We start from the raw sequence: 20,119 nt of genomic DNA, 5'->3' as shown, positions 1-20,119 counted from the left end.
TCCAAACATTCATAGCAAATATTCTTGCCACCAATAATAATTCTTTCTTTTTTATATTCTTTTGTTTTCAATTTTTAAGATGATAATTTACTAAAATAAAAATAAAATATATATATATAAAGAAAAAACTAAACAAAAGTACAATTTTTTGTATATGCAAGCATGCATTTTCTCCTGTTACAGACTAACCAAGTGAAAATAAAAAAATCAAAACTACATGCTCATATTAAAGCTATCAATTTAGTGAGTCCTTAGAAACAAAATCATTCTTTCAGTACTACTTCGTTCCAAAATTGAAAAATTTTTTCACGCAACCATAATCATTAGAATTCTACTGTTATAAATCATCACAATCTTGAAATCAAAATTTCACTTCGATTGGTTGAGCGGATAGGGTACTGGCGGTTCATTTTTTTGGGAAAGTTTTTTCATTACCATCGTATATACCTTGAACTTCCATATTTCAATTCTACAACTCAACTTATGCCAAACGGCCAAGTTTTGTAAAAATTGTATGAGTAGTTTTTAAAACATTAGCTCTCAATTTTAAAAATGTGAATGTTGAATCAATCTGGTATTTTCGTTTTTGAATTTGGTATATATTTATTAATATCTCTTTTTTTATTAAACTTATTTGATTCCTTCTTGCACAATTTGAAATTTAGGTTCAATCCAAATAAAATCTGCAGATGTTTTAAAATATTTAATAATTTTTTCGAAAATATTTTTGAACTATAACCTATTAAATTTTTACCATCATCTTAAAGCAGATGTATTTTTAGGGGTATCTGCAAAAAATTAGTTTTTTATTCAAAATTTCCAAAGATATACGTGAATTTATATGTTGGTACATTCTGAAATTTGGCATACTTGTTATAAAAGTTAATGCCCAATGCACTTTATGCACTTAAAAAAAATGATTTAAGTTGCTATAAATTGAGAATTTCGCCAAGTGAATTATTCTTGGGGTTGATTAAAAAAATGAGTCAAGCTATTACATGGCAAGTTTCTCACCATATTTTACAAAATTTAATATTTGGACATAATCTGAGTTATAGAATCAAAATATGGAAGAAATTCATTATGCCATTACAGAAAGAGTCTTATTTTGTGCCAAAATTAATATATTAGAACAATGCTATACATAAATCTAATATAGATCTTAAGTCGTGCTATCAAGCCATGAAAAACACAAATTTCTGCAATTGGCCCAGTAGAATGGTAGCCCCATTTTTGTGCAGAGTGTACGTATATGATAGTCTTGGTCTAGGCTAGGAAATGGTTGCTCTAGATAATATTATAACTACCAGTATTGGTGATTATTTACATTCTCTGAAATACTAATCACCTTCAAAGGTTACAGCTTAGTGAAGCTAGCTGTCAGTGGCTACAGGAAATGTACGTCAACCTGAAGTTTATTCACAAAAATAGTTTCCGAAGTGAATAATGGAAATTAATTATACTCAAGCACAACCCAGCAAAATATCATTGCAATCAAAGAATTCTTCAGTGTTGTAAAATCATACTAAAATACGAAAGAATACACAACATATTAACTGTTAAATCCCTTTGAAGCCAGATGGTGCTGCCATCGTTACTGTTTACAAAAGAATGTTATAACTTTACTTTTTAGAGTTTGCTTCAATGGTGAAGTAGAGTGAGCATGGAAACCTGAGTATCTTCCACAAATGAGTAACATAAAGATGATGATATATTATAGTTTAGTTTGTTAATTAGTTTTAATATAGAGTTACAGTCCACTGAAATAGCCAGACCATTTTGAGTGGTCCTGTACAGCCACAGCGATATCGGCTAAGTAAATAATCTAGTGTAAAACTGTGATTTTGCAATTTTTGTTCCTGAAGAATTTGTGTTTGTGAATTATAGCCAGTTGCTGAAAGAAAGGGGTAAGTAAAAAACCATCGAAACTCTATTCATTATTAACTGTTGCATCTAGTAAATTAAGTTTGTGTGATAATTTGTTATTATTGATAAGTGTAGCGAAAATGGCTACAAAATCAAAAGATGTTCTCACTAAAAAGCGAACTCAGAAAACTATCTTATCAAAGCTGCAAAAGAAACTTTCTGAGCCAGATTTAAGGTTAGTGACTTAGAATTGTTAAAAACTAAGTTTAATAATTTGCAAAAAGAATTTGATAATATTTTTGATTCCATTATTAATTTAAGTGGTGAAGAAAATATCGACAAAATATTCAATGAGCAAGATGAAATCAATAGTAGTATTATCGACATAGAATTTGAAATAAATAATAAACTGTCGAAAGTTGTAAGAGAATAAAGTAGAAAATACAGTAACTTTTGAAAATACTGTTGTGCGTTTACCTAAGATTTCATTACCCATATTTTCAAGAGAAACACATTCTTGGCTTTCCTTTAAGGATATTTTTAAAGCGAGTATTGATCAGAACCCAAATTTATCACATGTTGTAAAATTACAATATTTGAAATCAGCATTGAAAGGAGATGCTTTTAGAATTATCCAAACAATAGCTATAACGGATAATAATTATAAGTCAACATGGTCTCTTCTTGAAAAAAGGTACTCAAATCCTAGAGAACAAGTGTATACCCATCTCAAAAGATTTATGAGTATTTCCGTTATTCAAAACGAGTCAGGTTCTGCGATTCTAAATTTAATTGATGTTACAAGTGAAGTTGTAAGATCGTTAGAATGTTTAGAACAAAAGTTAGATGGGGTTTCATCTGCTACATTTGCCTTTATTTTTAGTCAGAAACTAGATCAGAATACTAAGTTATGGTGGGAAAGGAATTTAAAGAAAGAAAAGATACCGAACATCACAGAGTTATTAAAATTTCTAAAGGATCACACGAGGACATTAACCTTTTAACTGTCATGCCCGAGATAATCTCGGGCACAGCACTAGTGTTCAAAAATGTCACGCCCGAGTATTACTCGGGCTAATTTTTTTTGAGTGCATCGTATTGTTATACCCGAATATATATCGGGAGACGTTTATTTCGGCTTCATCTCTTTGTCAAACCCGACTGTATCTCGGGAAAAGTTAATGTGCGCTCAGTTCAATAGATGACAGCACTTTACTAAAGATTTCAAAGGTTAGAGGTTATTTGGTTCAAGGTGCATGGGATCTTTTTGTTGTAAAATAGCGTCCAGTTCTTTGAAACGTTATATAGATGATTTAGATTCTTCAACCGAAGATGAAGGATGTGTGTTTGATGAGCAGTATTCATGATACTTCCATGGTCAGCCTCAAAAATAAAAAATGGAGATATACTCAAGCCGAAGATTGTTTCTAATTACGGTCTAACTATGGGTGGTGTAGATCACTGTGATCAGGAAATACCCTTTCATCCAACAATCCGAAAACGTCAGATAAAATATTATAAAAAAATATTTTTACATTTACTAGACAAGGTACTCTGGAACTCATATTTGCTCTATAAAAATGTAGTTGGGAAACGTATTACATTTTTAGAATTTCGAATCCAAGTTGTAGAAGAGCTTTTACATAAATATGATGATGCAGCTTCTGGACAAAAGAATGTTGGCAGATTACCTACAATAGATAACCCTGCCCGTCTTACTGAACGACATTTTATATCCCATTTTCCTCCTATTCCTGCGAAATGTGAGCCTACAAGACAGTGCAAAGTGTGTTGTTCGAAAAAGGATAAAAATGGGGAAAAGATAAGGAAGGAATCATGATTCTGGTGTAGTGATTGTGGAGTTGGTTTGTGCTTGGAAAAGTGTTTCCAGTTGTACCACATAAGACTGAATTACTGAACTACTAATAGGTATTCACTTATATTTATTTATGTTTTAGAAAATAGTTAATTTTTTTTTATTTTTAGAAAATAATGCTCCACTAGAAGCGAACTTTGCAACTGCCATGTTGAGTAACAGCTGCCTCAAAGAAAATATGCAGTGGCTACAAAACTTTAAAAATTTTACCCATGTACGTCAAAATATCAATTTTTAACTACTTAAGTATATTTTATTTTGTACTAAACATTTGGTTTTTGCAATAAAAAAATTTGATAATTTGTGTACCCAAATCATCAAAATAACTTGACAGTTAAAGGGTTAAACGCTTCTAGAATTCCAGTAATGTCTAAACGAAGTCAGCCAAAGGTTTCTTCAATGGTTTCATGTGTGACTGAGAAACGTGTATTTATTTGTAAACTGTGTAATGTGGAACATAAATTATTTAAATGTCCTAAATTTTAAAAATTCAGCTTAAAGGAGAGAGTATGTAAAAAAGTACAATTTATGTTTCTGCTGTTTTGGAAATCATGGAGTGAGAAATTGCCCTTCGAATTACTCTTGTAGGCTATGCAGAAAAAAGCACAATTCATTTCTGTGTTATGAGGGAGAAAAAGTTTTGATTCCCCAAAATAGAAACAGTTGCCAAATCGCGTCTCCATCGGATCAAAAATCAGACGCCAGTCAGTCTACGGAAACAACGAAACTCAACATTCATGCAGATTCATTCATAAATAAGGATAACGAGTGTTTTATGACAGCTAATGTAAATAAAAATTGTAATGCAGTTAATAGAGTCCTACTATTGACAGCGATTGTTTATATTAAGGAAAATGAAGGAGAAATACTTCCAGCCAGAACTTTGCTTGACAGTGGACATATGATTCATCTTTGTTCATCGGAATTAGCTGAAAAGCTTCATTTGCAAAAAGAAAATATAAACTTATCAGTAGGATGTTTATCTGGGATTTCAACAACAGTGAAATCAAAAGCGAGTGTGGTTATTTTAAATAGAAAAAACACGTACAGTCATAAACTAGATTTTTTTCGTAATTCCGAAAATTACTCATTTGATGCCTTCTAGACAAATCAATGTCTGTAATACTGCGATTCCGCAAGGAGTTACGTTAGCTGATCCAGACTTTCACAAACCGGGTAAAATTCAGTTACTTCCAAGATCCGAAATATTTTTCTATTTAATAAGATCTAGGCAAATTTATGTACCCAATACAAATTTAATTTAATGAGTGGGAGCATCAAAGATTTACCACATGAGAAACAATTAATGCATTGTGGGTTAATTTAAGATAGTGCCAAAGCACAGTTGAAGAAGTTTTTTGATTTGGAATCAATTGGTATTAGAGATGATCCCAACTCGTAAATAAAACTGTTTCAAAGGTGGTCGATATGTTGGTAGCCTACCCAGAAAGAAAAGATAAGAGCATTTAAACGACAATTTTGGTGTCGCAGAAAAAAGAATAAAGATACTGATGAGAAAAATGCATTATACTTAAAATACAGAGAAACTTTAGAAGAGAACCTAAATCAAGGGATAATAGAAAGAGTATTAGATTCCACAAAACCAGTAAACAAGCCAGTTTTTTTGTATGCCACATTAGGCAATTTATAGAGAAGAAAGTATTACAACAAAAATGCATATTGTATTCGATGCGAGCTCACATGAAATAGGTAGTCTGTTCCTAAATGATTATTTGTGACCTGGTATTAATTTGAATCAAAATATATTCCACTTGCTGATATATTTTAGACTTAATAGAGTTGCAATCTTAGGAGATATCGAAAAGGCATTTTTACAGATCGTGTTAGCTGAGAAAGATCGAGATGCAGTTAGATTTTTATTTGTTAAGAATATTGATATACATTTGCAGAATACAGAGGATTAGCTAGAGGTGTATAGATTTAAGCGTGTGCTCTTTGGTGTTAATTCCAGTCCCTTTTTGTTGGCGGCAACTATAAAGCTGGATATCCAAAAGTATAGAAACGTGTACCCCAATACCTTATTATACCTTATTCCAAATTCTTGATACATCTATGTATGTTGATGATCTTGTTACAGAAGCAGATGATGTATCAGAAGCCTTAAAAATTTCAAGGGAAGCAAAGGAAATTATGAGCTGGGATGAAGTTATGCAAATGGGTGACGAATGATAATCATTCAGTAAAAAATTGGGAAGAAGAAAATTCTGACATACATCTGCTAAGCTCAAATGAAAAGATACTCAAAGTATTAAGAATTCAATGGAACATTCAGGAAGATAGTGTGAATATAGAGACTTCTTGTTAGACTGAAATTTCGAGGAGAAAGAAAAGTACCAAATGCTTCATCCTGCAAACAGCTGAAAAAATATATGATCCCCTTGGACTCATAACACCATTCACTGTTAGAATAAAACTTTTACTACAAAAGCTATGGTTACGTAAACTACTATGGGATGCTGAGTTGAACGACGAGTGGTCTCAATGGTGCAGTGAGCTTTCAGAATATAGTAACATTAGTGTTCTAAAATTTGTTTTGGATTTATGTGATGAAAATATAGAGATCACGTTTTTTCTGATGCAAGCCAAAAGTCGTATGGTGCAGCCGTTTACGTAAAAGTACAGAATTGAGAAAAAATTTATGTGAATTTGCTGGCGTTCACAAGCAGAGTTTCACCTGTCAAAACAGTTTCCTTGCCTCGACTGGAATTGCTGGGAGCAGTGATTTCTGCAAGATTGGGAATGGAAGTTAAAAAAGTTCTGGATTGTAAAGGTTCATCTAATATCTTTTTTTGGAGTGATTCTAAAGTCACATTGTACTGGATTAAAGGATCAAGCAGAAGATAGAAGTCTTTCATTCAAAATCGCATTGACGAGATTCAGAAGTTATCTGATCCAGAATTATGGTTTTATTGTTCAACCAAGGACAATCCAGCCGATCTCCTAACGCATGAAGTTAGTGCCTCTTCTCTAGTGAACAATTCCAAGTGGTGGACTTGTGCAGAATTTTTAAGAGAGCCACATCTTTCTTACAAGTGCAGCAACCAATAATTCCAGAGGTCGAGAACCTAACACCAAGTGAAAAGGAATTCTTTGTGCAAGAAAGCAAAAGTTCTATTGACATTAATGACATTTCTGAGAGAACTATGTTGACTGACATGAACTCTAACTTTTTAGATGAACTCTTGAATATTAGTAACAGTTATTATAAAATTATTAACATTCTTTCTTATATTTTTAGGTTTATTTGTAATTGCAGGAATGGATCAAAAAAGGTAGGCCCTCTTCAACTAGAAGAGGTAAGAATAGCTGAGGAAATGCTTATTAAGCATGAGCAGAGGGTTCTATTTTGTAAAAAGGACATAATAGGCAACTTAAAAAAATGTATATCCCTTTGTTGATTGTAAAGGAATAATTCGTGTTGGTGGCCGTCTTGAAAAAGCTCTTTTACCATTTTTTCAAAAATATCCTGCGATCCCCCCCCAAAACATTCTAAGCTAAGTAAGATATATTTTTCTAGTGCGCACTAAGATTATTGCATGTTGGCCCTCAAGGATTATTGAATCCAGTATGTTTAAAATTTTGGCCATTAGGTGGTAGAGATTTAGCGCGAAAAAGAGTACATCTTTGTCTTCACAGATTATGGGTAATTTACCCTACAAGAGAGTTAATAGATCACCCGCCTTTTAGTGTTTCAAGTTTGGATCTATGCAGTCCCTTTTATGTAATTTACAAGCATCAGAGAAAGGGTGTGCTAAATAAAATTTAGATTTGTGTATGTATATGTTTTGTGATACGAGCCAGCCATCTCGAGCCTTTCTCAGATTTGACGTCTATTGCTTTAATTGCCATTCTTAAGCGTTTCAAAAATATTCACTGATAATGCCCCTAATTTTGTAGGAGCAAATTCTTCGCTGAAGAAATTTTACAATGTAATTAATTTTCCTGACAAAACTTTGGCCTCATATTTCATGTCCAAAAAAATAGACTGGAACTTTATTGCTCCAAAGTCCCCTCATTTGGGAGGGCTATAGGAAGCTGGCATAAAGTCCGTAAAGCATCACTTACGGAGAACGATAGGAAATTTGTGTTTTACATATAAGGAGTTTGAAACTATAATTGTGCAGGTAGAGGGAATTTGAGAACTCTTACACCTATTTCCAATGATTCTGATTGCTATGAAGTTTTGATTCCAGGTCATTTCTTAATAGGGATATCGATACAGGCGATTCCAGAGTCAATGATAATAGACGTAAATGAAAATCGGTTAAGCTGGTGGCAGAAAACAACGAAAGTAGTTCAGATTATTTGGAAAAAATGGTCAAATGACTATTTAGAAACTCTGCAGCAGAGAAACAAATGGATGATAGAGAAGGACAATATTTCTGTTGGCTCTATGGTACTCGTCAAGGAGGATTACCTTCCAGTTTGCAAATGGATATTAGGTCAGATTATTAAAGTCTATCATGGATCTGACAATAAAGTAAGAACTGTTAAAATCAAAACAAAATCAGGAGAATTAAAAAGAGCAATCACAAAGATTGCCGTTCTTCTTGTAGGAAACTGAAATGATATTTTTGCATATGTATTGTATTTTGTTCTAGTATTTTAATAGCTCTAGTTATAGTAATAGTATATTATGTTGTTTATAAGTATATTACTTTTGTTTTAAGAATGTATAATTTCTTGAAATTCTGTAATTTCAATTCAGGAGAGTATTAAACCCCTTTGAAGCCAGATGGCGCTGCCATCTTTACTGTTTACAAAAGAATGTTATTACTTTATTTTTTAGAGTTTGCTTCAAATAGCAGTAATTCAAATAGAATGAGTGTGGAAGCTTGAGTGTCTTCCACAAATGAGTAAAATAAAGATGATGATATATTATAGTTTAGTTTGTTAATTAGTTTAATTAAGAGCTACAATCCATTGAATTAGCCTGACCATTAACCACAGTGCTTTTCAGAATTTAAATGCATGCAAAGAACTCAAATAATAATTTAGCAATATTTAAGTACACCATAGAAACATCAAAATGATCAGCATTTTTTAAACACTTTTTACACAAATTTTATTTAAAATGCAGAACAATCAAACTGTATAAAAATAAAGATATTAAATCATACACAGTTTAAACAGTCAACAATACATAGCACTACCTTGATTATAATTGGATGAATATACCTTCCAAAAACAATTCTGAGAAACTGCACATTTATGTTGGTCCATTAATGTATAATTTAATTTAAATAAATCAATAAAAAGAAAGGAAAAAAAACTGCCAAGTAATTTTTCTCCAAAATTTTTATGGAGCAGTTCATAGTTAATATTTCAAACTTAATAATACTACGATGCTCAATACAATAATACAATCTAGTCAGAATTTTATTTCCCATTGTAATTTTTACAAAGTTTATATGAAAAATGTGTTTATCTGCAGTGTCTGATTCAGACATTGATGAAGAATACCTTTCAGGTTCTTCAGGCTCAGATACTGACATTACTACTAGAAAATATGGATATTCTGAAAGCGAAAACAAAAGTGATTAGACACAGTTGCATTTGGATATCTTCCTCTTGCCCCTCCTCCAAGGTTTTTATTTTGATAAACACAGATACATGCAATAACCGATAAATCTAATTTCACTCAAGAAAATGAATATTTAAATTTTATTTTTTTACAGTTAATGCATACACTGACCACAGAAATTAATTGGTATGCCCAAAAATCCATTCAAAGCAAAACCCTAAAGCCAAAAATGTCAATTGAAAATGTAGCTTCCAAAATGACAATGAAAACTTCTTGCATTTCATATTTTGCAAGGCATTATTCAGAAACCTGGTATAGAGATATTTTGGTCAAAAAAGATATGCCTCAATACTTCTGTGAGCAAAACTCAAAATTTTTTTAAGCACTAGATATTGTTTCTTACTCACCTGACAGCAACAGGCTTCATAGAATGATTTGTTAAATTCAACAAAATTTAAAAAAAAAAAAACCTTTCTTTTTTTAAAAAACATTTTATACAATTGTATTTATACAGTTATATTTACAATTTGTTACCCATACAACAATAAAATAAAATATTTTACTTATCTGCATGTCAAGAATAAGCCTGGCATGCTTTTGCACAACTCAAAATCTTTCAGAACTCCTAACATTGCAATTTTAAAAATAGGGGACCTCATTTTCTAAATGCAACAAATTGAAGAACTCCTCTTACTGCATAGCAAATTTTATTTCATAACTCAAGCCACAAAAAAAAAAAAAAAAAAAAAAAAAAAAAAGAGAGAGAGAGTTACTTTACAATTTGATACTCTTAAACCCAAAATGTACGCTGGGGCAAATATCATGACAAACAACAAGAACAACCTTAAGAAAATCTAAATGATTACAAATATACCTAAGTTTATTCTATTTACCATAATTTTTTAATCATGAATATATAAATGAAACTTCTAACTAGCTTAACTTCATGTGAAATTTTGAGCTCTTAAAGCATAACTTAATGATGCATAAGAAAAAATATCAATTGTTGTATGTTTAATTTTATATTAATTTCAAAAATGCAGATTTACTTCAGAACTTTACCTGTGAATGCCATTTTCTATTATTAGCAACAAGTTAACAAACAAATGGAGAAAAAAGGCTTTTCTTTACCACAATAAAAGGAATTTTAACTCAGTTCAGTAAGAGGGGAATTAACTTCTTATTAAACTGAGCTGTAAGATACTCTGACTTAGTTTGGAAAGAAAATATTACTTAAGTCATTTGTGTGAAGACTTGACATAGATAACTGAATTAATCTGATTTTTCAACCATTACAATGACTACGCAGAAATAAAAACAATCACACTTTAAGGCAAAATAAAGGAAATAAAAGAAGAACCATACAACAGCCGTGTGCATAAGGAACTTACCGATATCTTGGCCTTAAAGCAGAAAGAGCAAGTAAGCAAAAAGAAAGAGAAAATGGGAATCAGTGAGCATTAGTATGAGAAAGCTCACTGCAAATATGCAAGCAGTTCCATTTATATTTATAAAAAAAATTAAGAACAATATTTTTCACAAATGTATTGATCCATTAAAGCTGTACAGCAGATGTAAATAAAAAAAAAACATTCCTCAGTTTTTTCAAAGATATAAAAATAATACAATGACAGCTTTTAATTTAAATGCACACGATAACGGAATGATATAAAATTACATTTTCAAGATAATTGCGAGAGATTTGTTTAATTTTATAGAAAAAGTTCAGTACTCCCCTTTTCTGATTTTTTTTCACAGTGAAAGCTTAGTTATTCCAACATTTTGCGACACTATTACAAATTTGTGAAGGTGAAGACAGTTTCTGAAGTTTAAACATATAAAATGACTCAGTCTGATTTATAGTTAGCTGTAACTTAAATTTCTAATTTGAAACTGATTAATTTGTAGCTTTGCCTAAAAATCAAGTCTCAAAATCAGCTTGTACATATCAGCCTCAGAAATTAGTTTCAAGTTTCACTTTATTCTCTTGATCAGACACGATTGAATTTCTGTTTTCCCACTTCTAAAAACCATGGCGTCTACATGTTGAGGGGGGGGGAGGAAGCACTAAAACAATATTATTAAATTAGTCCATATACAGAGAGGTAATTGGACAAAGACTTGATTTTTGCAAGTGTTACAAATGGTGCATCAATTACTGTGTAACAAAATATATTAAAACTAGTGAACACTGAAAAGTATGGAAGAACTAAACTTTCAAAGGAGAAGGGGAACTAGATATATAAATTATTTCTACAAAATTAAAAATACTTTTTGACCTCTTATGGAACTTTATTTTAATAACATCTATGCATTTAGCACATTTTCTATATCATTTCATATTTTTAATATTATATAAATATTATTGCCAATAAGAAACACAATTATATTTTGGACATTTTTAAGCATAAAAAAATTCTACATCTTAAAATCTAAAATCATATACCTCAACACAACAGCAAAATTAACAATAAAGATTTAAAATGATACAAATCTAGATATCAAATTCAATTTCATATTTTTCAAAATATATATAATTCAACAGGAATTAACTGTCTAGTGAAAGTGCTGATTCTAAGAATATATTTTTAATAAAATACAAGGGCAATCTTCCTGAGAAAGAACATGAAAATAATAAAAGGTGGTTAAAAAGAGCAGTAAAATCTATTTATTAGCTTTCGCATAATTAAATTTTAGTTTCATAGAGCAAGTAAATTCTTAACTTTCATTTCTGATACTAAAAGTCAAGCTTTTTCATCAGTAGATTTCAATCCTCTATCAAATAAACTATCAGTTTGCTTTATATAAAATTTTGTGATCACTGGTTATTTCAGCCCTTTTACAAAAGTTATCACTTTCACTACTTAACTTCAGAAACTTGTAGAGACAGGACTTTTGATGCTGAGAGAGATGAAAAATTAGCAATGCCCTCACTGGGACTCGGATCACAGACCTCTTGAATACGCACCGAGTTTGCTGACCATTGAAAACATGATAAAAAGGCAGGAGAAATGCCTTATATACTTCCCTTTTTAAAGGGAGATTGGGGATTATGGAACCCAATCACCAAATCCTGGTGGTGATACGTGCCAAGTGTGCTGCCCATTACACCACGAAGGCAGGAGATAAACCTTATAAACTGATGGCAAATTTAATGAAGTTTATCCTGTATCCCTTGATACAAGAACGGATCACAGACAGACTTTTTTTTAATTCACTACATTCTTTTTTGGTAATCCAGCTCTTTATTTTAGTTAAATTTAATTGGTACAGTACGATATATCTGTGAGATGCTTTTCTATACTTAAATAGAAGGAAAATAATTGAACCGACTGATGAGTTAAAAAGATGTAGCTTTCCTCATGATTTCCGGGATGTGGTAAAATAAGAACAAAATTCACGAAATAAATGCTAGGTGCATTCTGACACAAAAAGCATTTTAATTCTGCACTAGTTTGCTGACTATCATGGTCTGACACCTCTGTTAAGAAACACTCAGCACATTTTCACATCAATATTATGCAAATTTTCATAATTATTTTTGCTATTTTGGGGTTCTCTTTTACTTCTTAACATTAATTCCAAGATAATTATGGCAAGATTCAAATCTAGTGGGAAATGAATACCTTTATAGTAAATACTTAATAGCAAAAGATTCTCACACAAATATTTAACACGCATGGGTGTAAGATTCAAATACATGATGATACTAAAAATTTCTGAAGTTGTTTATATACACAATGATCAGACTAACCTGAAATTTTACAAGCCCATCCATCTAAAAACAAGCATTTAAAGCTCCAACTATTCTACCTCTGCTGAAATATATTCTGAAAATCCTTTTTTCTTTCACACGGCTCAACAAAAGCAATAGAAAGGCACACATCTGCCAGATCAGTAACATTGTGATTGATAATAACTACTAAACATGAAATTGGGATTTGGAAATTTTTTCCATTTGTGACTCTTTCCTATCCCTTCCTCCATCTGCAATTAGAAATAAATCTAATCCAGAAAACCAACCTTCCCTACAAAGGTCATCAATACATATTTCCAAAAATTAATAGTAAATAAAAATAACAGAAATCAGTTTCCTTTCTTTTTCTTAGATAACAAAGATTTTTTTTTTTCCCCCTGTGTCAGAGGTATAAATAACAAATACAGACAATGCTGAAGTATCTACACAATGATATGAAGCTACAAAGCTCACAGCTGTTGATCACCTAGAACTAGACGATCTTATATGGCAATACTATAGCCTACAAAAGTGCAGTATATTTTTGTTCACAATAATATGGCTGCCATTCCTCCATATCAATCTCAAGCTTCTCATCTTCTTTAGAAATAAAAGACATTTGAAATGGCAAAAACTGCTCCAGATTTGAAAAGATTCAGAAATAGATAAGAAGTTTAACATGAAGAACACGTATTTTCAGAATGCATCCCACAAATCAATAAATTTATGACCACTGCAAAGTTTTATATATATATATATATATATATATATTAAAGAAACACAATAAGTTCCCCATATACCACATAGTATCACATGGGGCTTACAGAAGTAAGTATGAAACACAATACAAAATAAACAGAAGAAAAAACTGAAATAAAATTAAGGATGATTACAAAGTTTCACAATAAATTGACAAAAAGTGTTAAAAGCACTTCTGTCGGAAATAAATTGATAAAATTCTGGAGGCCAGTTAATATTTAAGTTTTTCAGTTCCAGTTTTAAGACTTTTCTTTCGTTCTTATATTTAGGACATAGAAGAAGCACATGTTCAACATTCTCCTCTCCACCGAGGCTACAATCACAGACAGACTCGGAGCTCAACTTAAATCTATTCAAATAACTTTTGAAATTTCCATGGCCAGTAAGAAATTGGGTTAATTTATAGTCTGTGAAGAAGTGATGACATGACAATCTCATCTTGATAGAAGGGAAAAATCTCTTTGTTAAGCTCCCTTTATTTGAATTAATGAATTCGTGGTTCCACGACTCCACAATACTTTCATACATGACCTTCTTATAAAAGAAATTAGGAATATTGACAAAAGTGTCAATTTCCCACTTAGTCGCAGCCTTAGCAAGGAAATCGGCTTGTTCGTTACCAACAACACCTGTATGACCACGAACAAATGAAAATGCAACCGGAATATTTTTATCTTTTAGGTTTTTCAGTTCTTTTTGAATCTCGATAATGATATTATTAGAAGAGGAGGTACATTTTAAGATTTCCAAGGATGAAAGGGAATCAGTACAAATGAGATAGTCTGAAACAGCACTATTTTGTTCAGAGACCCATTTGATGACGAAGTTTAAGCACAAAAGTTCAGCTATAAAAACGGTACATTCATCTCTAATTCTGAATTGAACGTGCACAAATTTAAGACCATTTTTGAAGACAACAAATGCGAGACCAACCTTGCCATTAATTTTGCTGCCATCAGTATAGCAAGTTACAGGCGAATCATCTACGGTTTTATTGCTTAACTGAATAAAATTAACAGCATTTCTTTCTGAAGGATGAAGAAGATGAGATGAGGTAAAATACAATCATACTGAGAGACAGCAGAAGCAGAAATATTTTCCTTATAAGCAATAGCATGAAGAATGGCAATGTCAATTGGAGGAAAGCCAGAAATTGCATAAACAGACTCATAGATAACAGAACGATATCCACATATGACCTGCAGAAGTATACGCCTTTGAACGCGTCGTAAATATCTATAATTTATCTTCTTCCTGAGCGATATACCCCAGACTTTACAGCCATACATAATGAGGGGTGCAATTTCTTGTTTATAGATGAGTGAATGAACATTGTAATTAGTACTGCATTTAACTGCATTTATCACTAGTTGTGTTGAGACATATTGAGACAATAAGAACAGTAAGAATGACTAAATATACCAAATGCATATTCTTTAGATCAGCAATAAATAAAGTGAACAGCTCTCACAAATACAATTCAGTTATTTTCAAATCCATTTCCTACTTGCATTCAAATACTTTGCTGGCATTCTTTAACAGTGTACCTTCATATAATTCAATGATTTGCTTCAGGGGAATTCCAAAATGGCACCCATCACGTGCTGGCACAATGTGCATGCAACCATTAAGGGTTGATATATAAAGTACATATTTGTTATAGTCTGGATTGCTACTTCGACGACATAGTGATTTGTCCACTGATTCTTCTCACCACTAAGCAGATAACATGAAAGTACCAAAACTCCGGTACCAAAATTGGTTTTTCTGTATGATTTTACATGACTTTTACAAACTTCTTTGACTTTGAGCGAGTGGATTTCCTTGGAATTGATGCTGTTCAGTCAGTCAATCACTACTACCTCAAGATCATTAGCAAGTTAATCAATGTCTGTGCAGAATTCAAAATTGAAAATAGTTTTTAGGGACCGTATCAATAATAATTATTATTTATGTTTTATGAAAAAACAGAAAATAATCATTAGGAAGTTGATGAAGTTTCTGTACAGACTATGTTTTCCTGCCAATGTTAAAGTAAGTCTAGATCAGAGACTCTCAATGGAATTCGTGTAGACCCCCTGTAGGTCAATGATGATCAAGGGATCAATATGCGAATATGAAAGGCAACTGACTGCCATAATCAAGATCCCATTAAAAAACTAATATTGTAAATATTAATAATTAATTATTTATTGATATATAAAGCTAAATCACATAGTAAGGAAGAATTCATATAAAATAAACATAAGAGAAAATACATAAAAATTATTTAATATATCATAAAAGTCAATAATACTTTTTTAAGTACATTAATTTTTATGCAAAAAGTGCAATATAAAAGGTAAAATGTGGGAATTCAAAAAAACACAGCCCCCCCCCCCAAAAAAAAATACAAAGAATGCAAAATTTTCTTAGAGGATACATTGTTACTTACAAACTGCTTGCAAAATTTAGAAGAATATTACATTTCCAAGGCATTGAAAATTTGAATTTGCCTGCAAGGCTCATAGAACTACACAGCTACTACATACATTGCTAACATAATACAATTGACTCTTCCTCCTTCTTAATTAGAAGAGGGTTTAGTTAAGTCAATAATTTACTATGTTGATATTTTTTAATGAGGTGATTTTAAAAATGAAGTCAAACAATTTTATACTACATATTAAAATATTTATCACGACATTAAGTATTGCCATCGTATTAATTAAAATCTAACTTTTGTACCATTAAAATCTAGGATTTTGTTTCTAAAAGCTTGTTTATATTTCTAAAAATAAGAATAATAACAATACAAAAAATACGATGACAGATTCAATAAACCCTTTTTTAAAAATCTTTTGCTCATACTCTTAGTTTAATTACGAGGGCCATCCAGGAAGTAGATTACGTTTCCGTCTGTTTCCGCTAGGGGCGGGGCTAGCGCGGCCATCTTGGGGTCAGAGCGTTGCGCAGCTCAGTCTGCATCTAGCCGTGCTAGTGAGAGGTTCGTGCTGTGCTCCGTTCAGATACTGTGACGGTTTGAAATGTCTGCGTTAATTGAAAATCCCGCGAGCTGCGAGGTGCGCTCAGTAATAAGGTTTCTGACTGCAAAAAACTGTAAACCGATAGAAATCTATCGGCAGCTTCGTGAAGTGTATGGGGACAACATTATCACTGAAGGTGGAGTGCGTCAGTGGGTCATAAGATTTCAAAATGGCCGAACCAATGTTCACGACGAAGATCGAAGTGGGAGACCCAGCATAGTGACCGCCGAACTTCTCGAAAAAGTCGACGCTAAAGTCCGTGAAAATCGAAATTTCACAATAACGGAACTTTCTTTGAGTTTTCCACAAATTTCGCGAAGTTTGTTGCATGAAATCATCAGCGAAAAGCTTGGTTACCACAAGTTTTGTGCAAGATAGATTCCAAAAATCTTGACAGAGGACCACAAAAATCAGCGAATGGCTGCAGCGTTGAACTTTTTGGATGCTTACCATAAGGATGGTGACTCTTTACTCGATCGCATCGTTACTGGTGACGAAACATGGGTGAAACATGTGAACTGTGAAACGAACTGTGAAAATGAAGAAGTGGCTGGCTATGCAGCGTTTTGATGACGACGCACAGCTGCAAGAAGAGGTAACGAAGTGGTTGAAGGCGCAGGCGGCCGAATTTTTCAACCAAGGAATTTCCAAGCTCGTACATCGCTACGATAAATGCCTTAATTTGTATGGTGACTATGTAGAAAAGTAGTATTTGAGTGTGGCTTTCATCTGTATATAATAAAATTTGTTTCCTATACTTTGTTTATTTTTTTATTCCAAAACGTAATCTACTTTCTGGATAGCCCTCGTACTATCTTTAAGTTATTTATGTGCAATTACTTCCATTTCAATTATGTTGCATGCTGCGTATTACAGAGAAAAATGTAAGGGGTTTGTGAAGGAAACCAATCTTTTAAAAAGGGTCATGCAAGAAAACTGTTAGGAAGCTCTGGTTTAAATAATGTCTTTTACCCTCACTTAAATAAGAGAAGTGCACTGAAATCATAGAAGGATTGTGAAAAATCATGATGTAACTTTCACTCTCTATTTTCCTTCTCGCAGTTATTATACGTTCAAGTATAAAGAGTACAATCATTCCACATACACATACATATTTACAAGATAAAATTACTGGAAATACATTTATACACAATAAACTTAACTAATAAAGAATAAATAAATTAGTACACAAAATCATGATCAAACATATAAAGAAATTTAAGAGCACTTCAAATAGCTATTATTTTACGTATTCTGTGTGTTTAATACATATAATAGATATAACTGTTTTGGATGTTTTGTGTGTTTAGAATATATAAAATAATGGATAAAAACATACATAAATATTACTCACTTTGAATCTTACAACATCTTCCATTCTAGCCATTTTTCCATCACTAACACAAGACTGAAAGAAACTTGGTGCAACACTGACCCCGAGTGCTTCTGAAGACATGCCTGTTTGTGCTTTCTCAGAGCAGCTGGAAATGGCGCGGAATGTACCAAACAAAAGCACCAAAAGGTGTTGAGCAACAATGGGAAGTGATGTTATGAGCCTAAAAAAGTATTATTTTCAACTGATTTATTAATGTTAAAATATCATTACTACTATGGTGAAATTATTACTGGGCTTATAAAATGTGCTATGTGACCTTTGCTAATGTTGTTCACTTTTTCATTACATGCTTTTGTGATACGCAACAGAATATTCTAGAGCTAAAATACCGTATTTGATGGCATATAAGACACAAATTTTTTCCTAAATTTGGTCTCAAAAATATTACCTGTGTTTTAAATGTGAAGGACACAGGTTAACTTTCAATACTGAATGCTATATTTAGCCCGGATAAAGGTCTAGACACACATAACTTTTTCTACATCTCTATATATAATAAAACAAAGAGTCTGTCTGTGTGTGTGTCTTTCATTCGTGCTGCGCGTAAGCTAATAGACCCACGGCTACGAAATTTGGTACATAGGTGCATCTAGAGAAGAGCCAGTGCACCTCGAAGCGATTTTTTCGAAATTTGAATTAGAATTTTTTTATTTCATGTTTTGTGACGAAATCACGTCATTCTGAGACATAATGGGTTATAGGAAAGTGAGATTTTACTCTACGCACTCCATTTTCACATTGTCATGAAATGTAGGCACTTAGCTATTTTACGAACTTAAAATAAATTTCATGTTTCAATAAATTGATTAAATACGAATTTATTTAACAAAGTGAGTTTAACACCTTTTCAATGGAATTTTTTCTAAAAATTTTTATGTTTAAAAATGTACAGTTTATTTTTCTTTGATTTTTGGACACGTTAACCTTTCATCCTTGTGACTGCTTATACAAAAAGAATTTTGGAAAAAGGATAATATTTTGTATTTTTAAAAAATTTTTTAAATGAAGCTTCCGAGTACACTTTTCACATCTCACATCTTTACAAATGTGATTTTGGCAACAATTTTCCTTTCTTATTGTTGTTGATAGATTTTTGATTAAATCGCATCATTTTTAATAGTTTTATTCTTTTAAAAATATGGGTTTGGCAACAATTTTTCATCGTATTTCTTACGTCACTGTTTTTAAGAGATTGGCATATTTCATTGCCATTTTTTTATATATACAGTCAAAAGTCGTTAATCCGGACTTGTCAGGACTTCGGCGATTCCGGATTATCGATTTTTCTGGATTATAGATCATCAGTTTAAATCTGGTAAGATGGCATGCATAAATTATAAAATTAAAAATATGAAACTGTAATTTATGAAATAAAGAACGATTATGATCTAAAGGGTATCAAAATTTACAAAAAACAAAAAACAAAAAAAAAAAAAAAAAAAATGCTTAATATTTATTTGTTTACTTTATTAAACATTTCTCTCAATGTAAGTTGTTTAAGTTGCTTCGTTTTATGTGATAATACTTTCTCTTTAATTCTATAAACAGACATAATTTCTTGTTCAGTTACAAAGTTCCGCTGTTTAAGTCCTATAATTCCTGTGTCGAGAATACCGACTAATTTGTCAATCGAAATTTTTTCGTTTTTAATAACCTCTGTGTCACTTTCTTCACTATCGGAAGCGAATTATAATGACGAAGAATTTGATTTAATTCATATCAAAGATGGAGTACATTGAGATGAAATACTACATTTAGTAAGGAATTATAAGCCAAATAAAATAAAAACAGCGGCGTTTCCCTTCCCCTCCTGCCGCCAAAGAGCAGCGTGAAATCGATAAACAGATTTCAGAATGGTTAGAGAAACAAAGAATATGCCTTTATCCATTTTTTGCAGCAATTCCACTTTTTGTTT

General features: G+C 31.8%; 1 protein-coding gene across 7 annotated transcripts in view; it reads right to left on the bottom strand.

Annotated features, from left to right (window-relative positions):
- Nucleotides 1–20,119, bottom strand: part of RhoGAP71E (Rho GTPase activating protein at 71E) — a 164,546-nt gene that overhangs the window by 73,006 nt on the left and 71,421 nt on the right. For all 7 annotated transcript variants that reach the window (XM_085820141.1, XM_085820147.1, XM_085820146.1 and 4 more), the window contains one exon: nt 18,163–18,364. In XM_085820141.1, coding sequence (XP_085676267.1) covers nt 18,163–18,364 — 202 coding nt within the window. The remainder of the gene's footprint in view (nt 1–18,162; nt 18,365–20,119) is intronic.

This window comes from Stegodyphus dumicola, chromosome 7, assembly GCF_044657685.1.
Source record: "Stegodyphus dumicola isolate Sdum_Otavi_A_Nest chromosome 7, ASM4465768v1".
Lineage (NCBI taxonomy): Eukaryota > Metazoa > Arthropoda > Arachnida > Araneae > Eresidae > Stegodyphus > Stegodyphus dumicola.
This window is presented reverse-complemented; position numbering and strand designations above follow the sequence as displayed.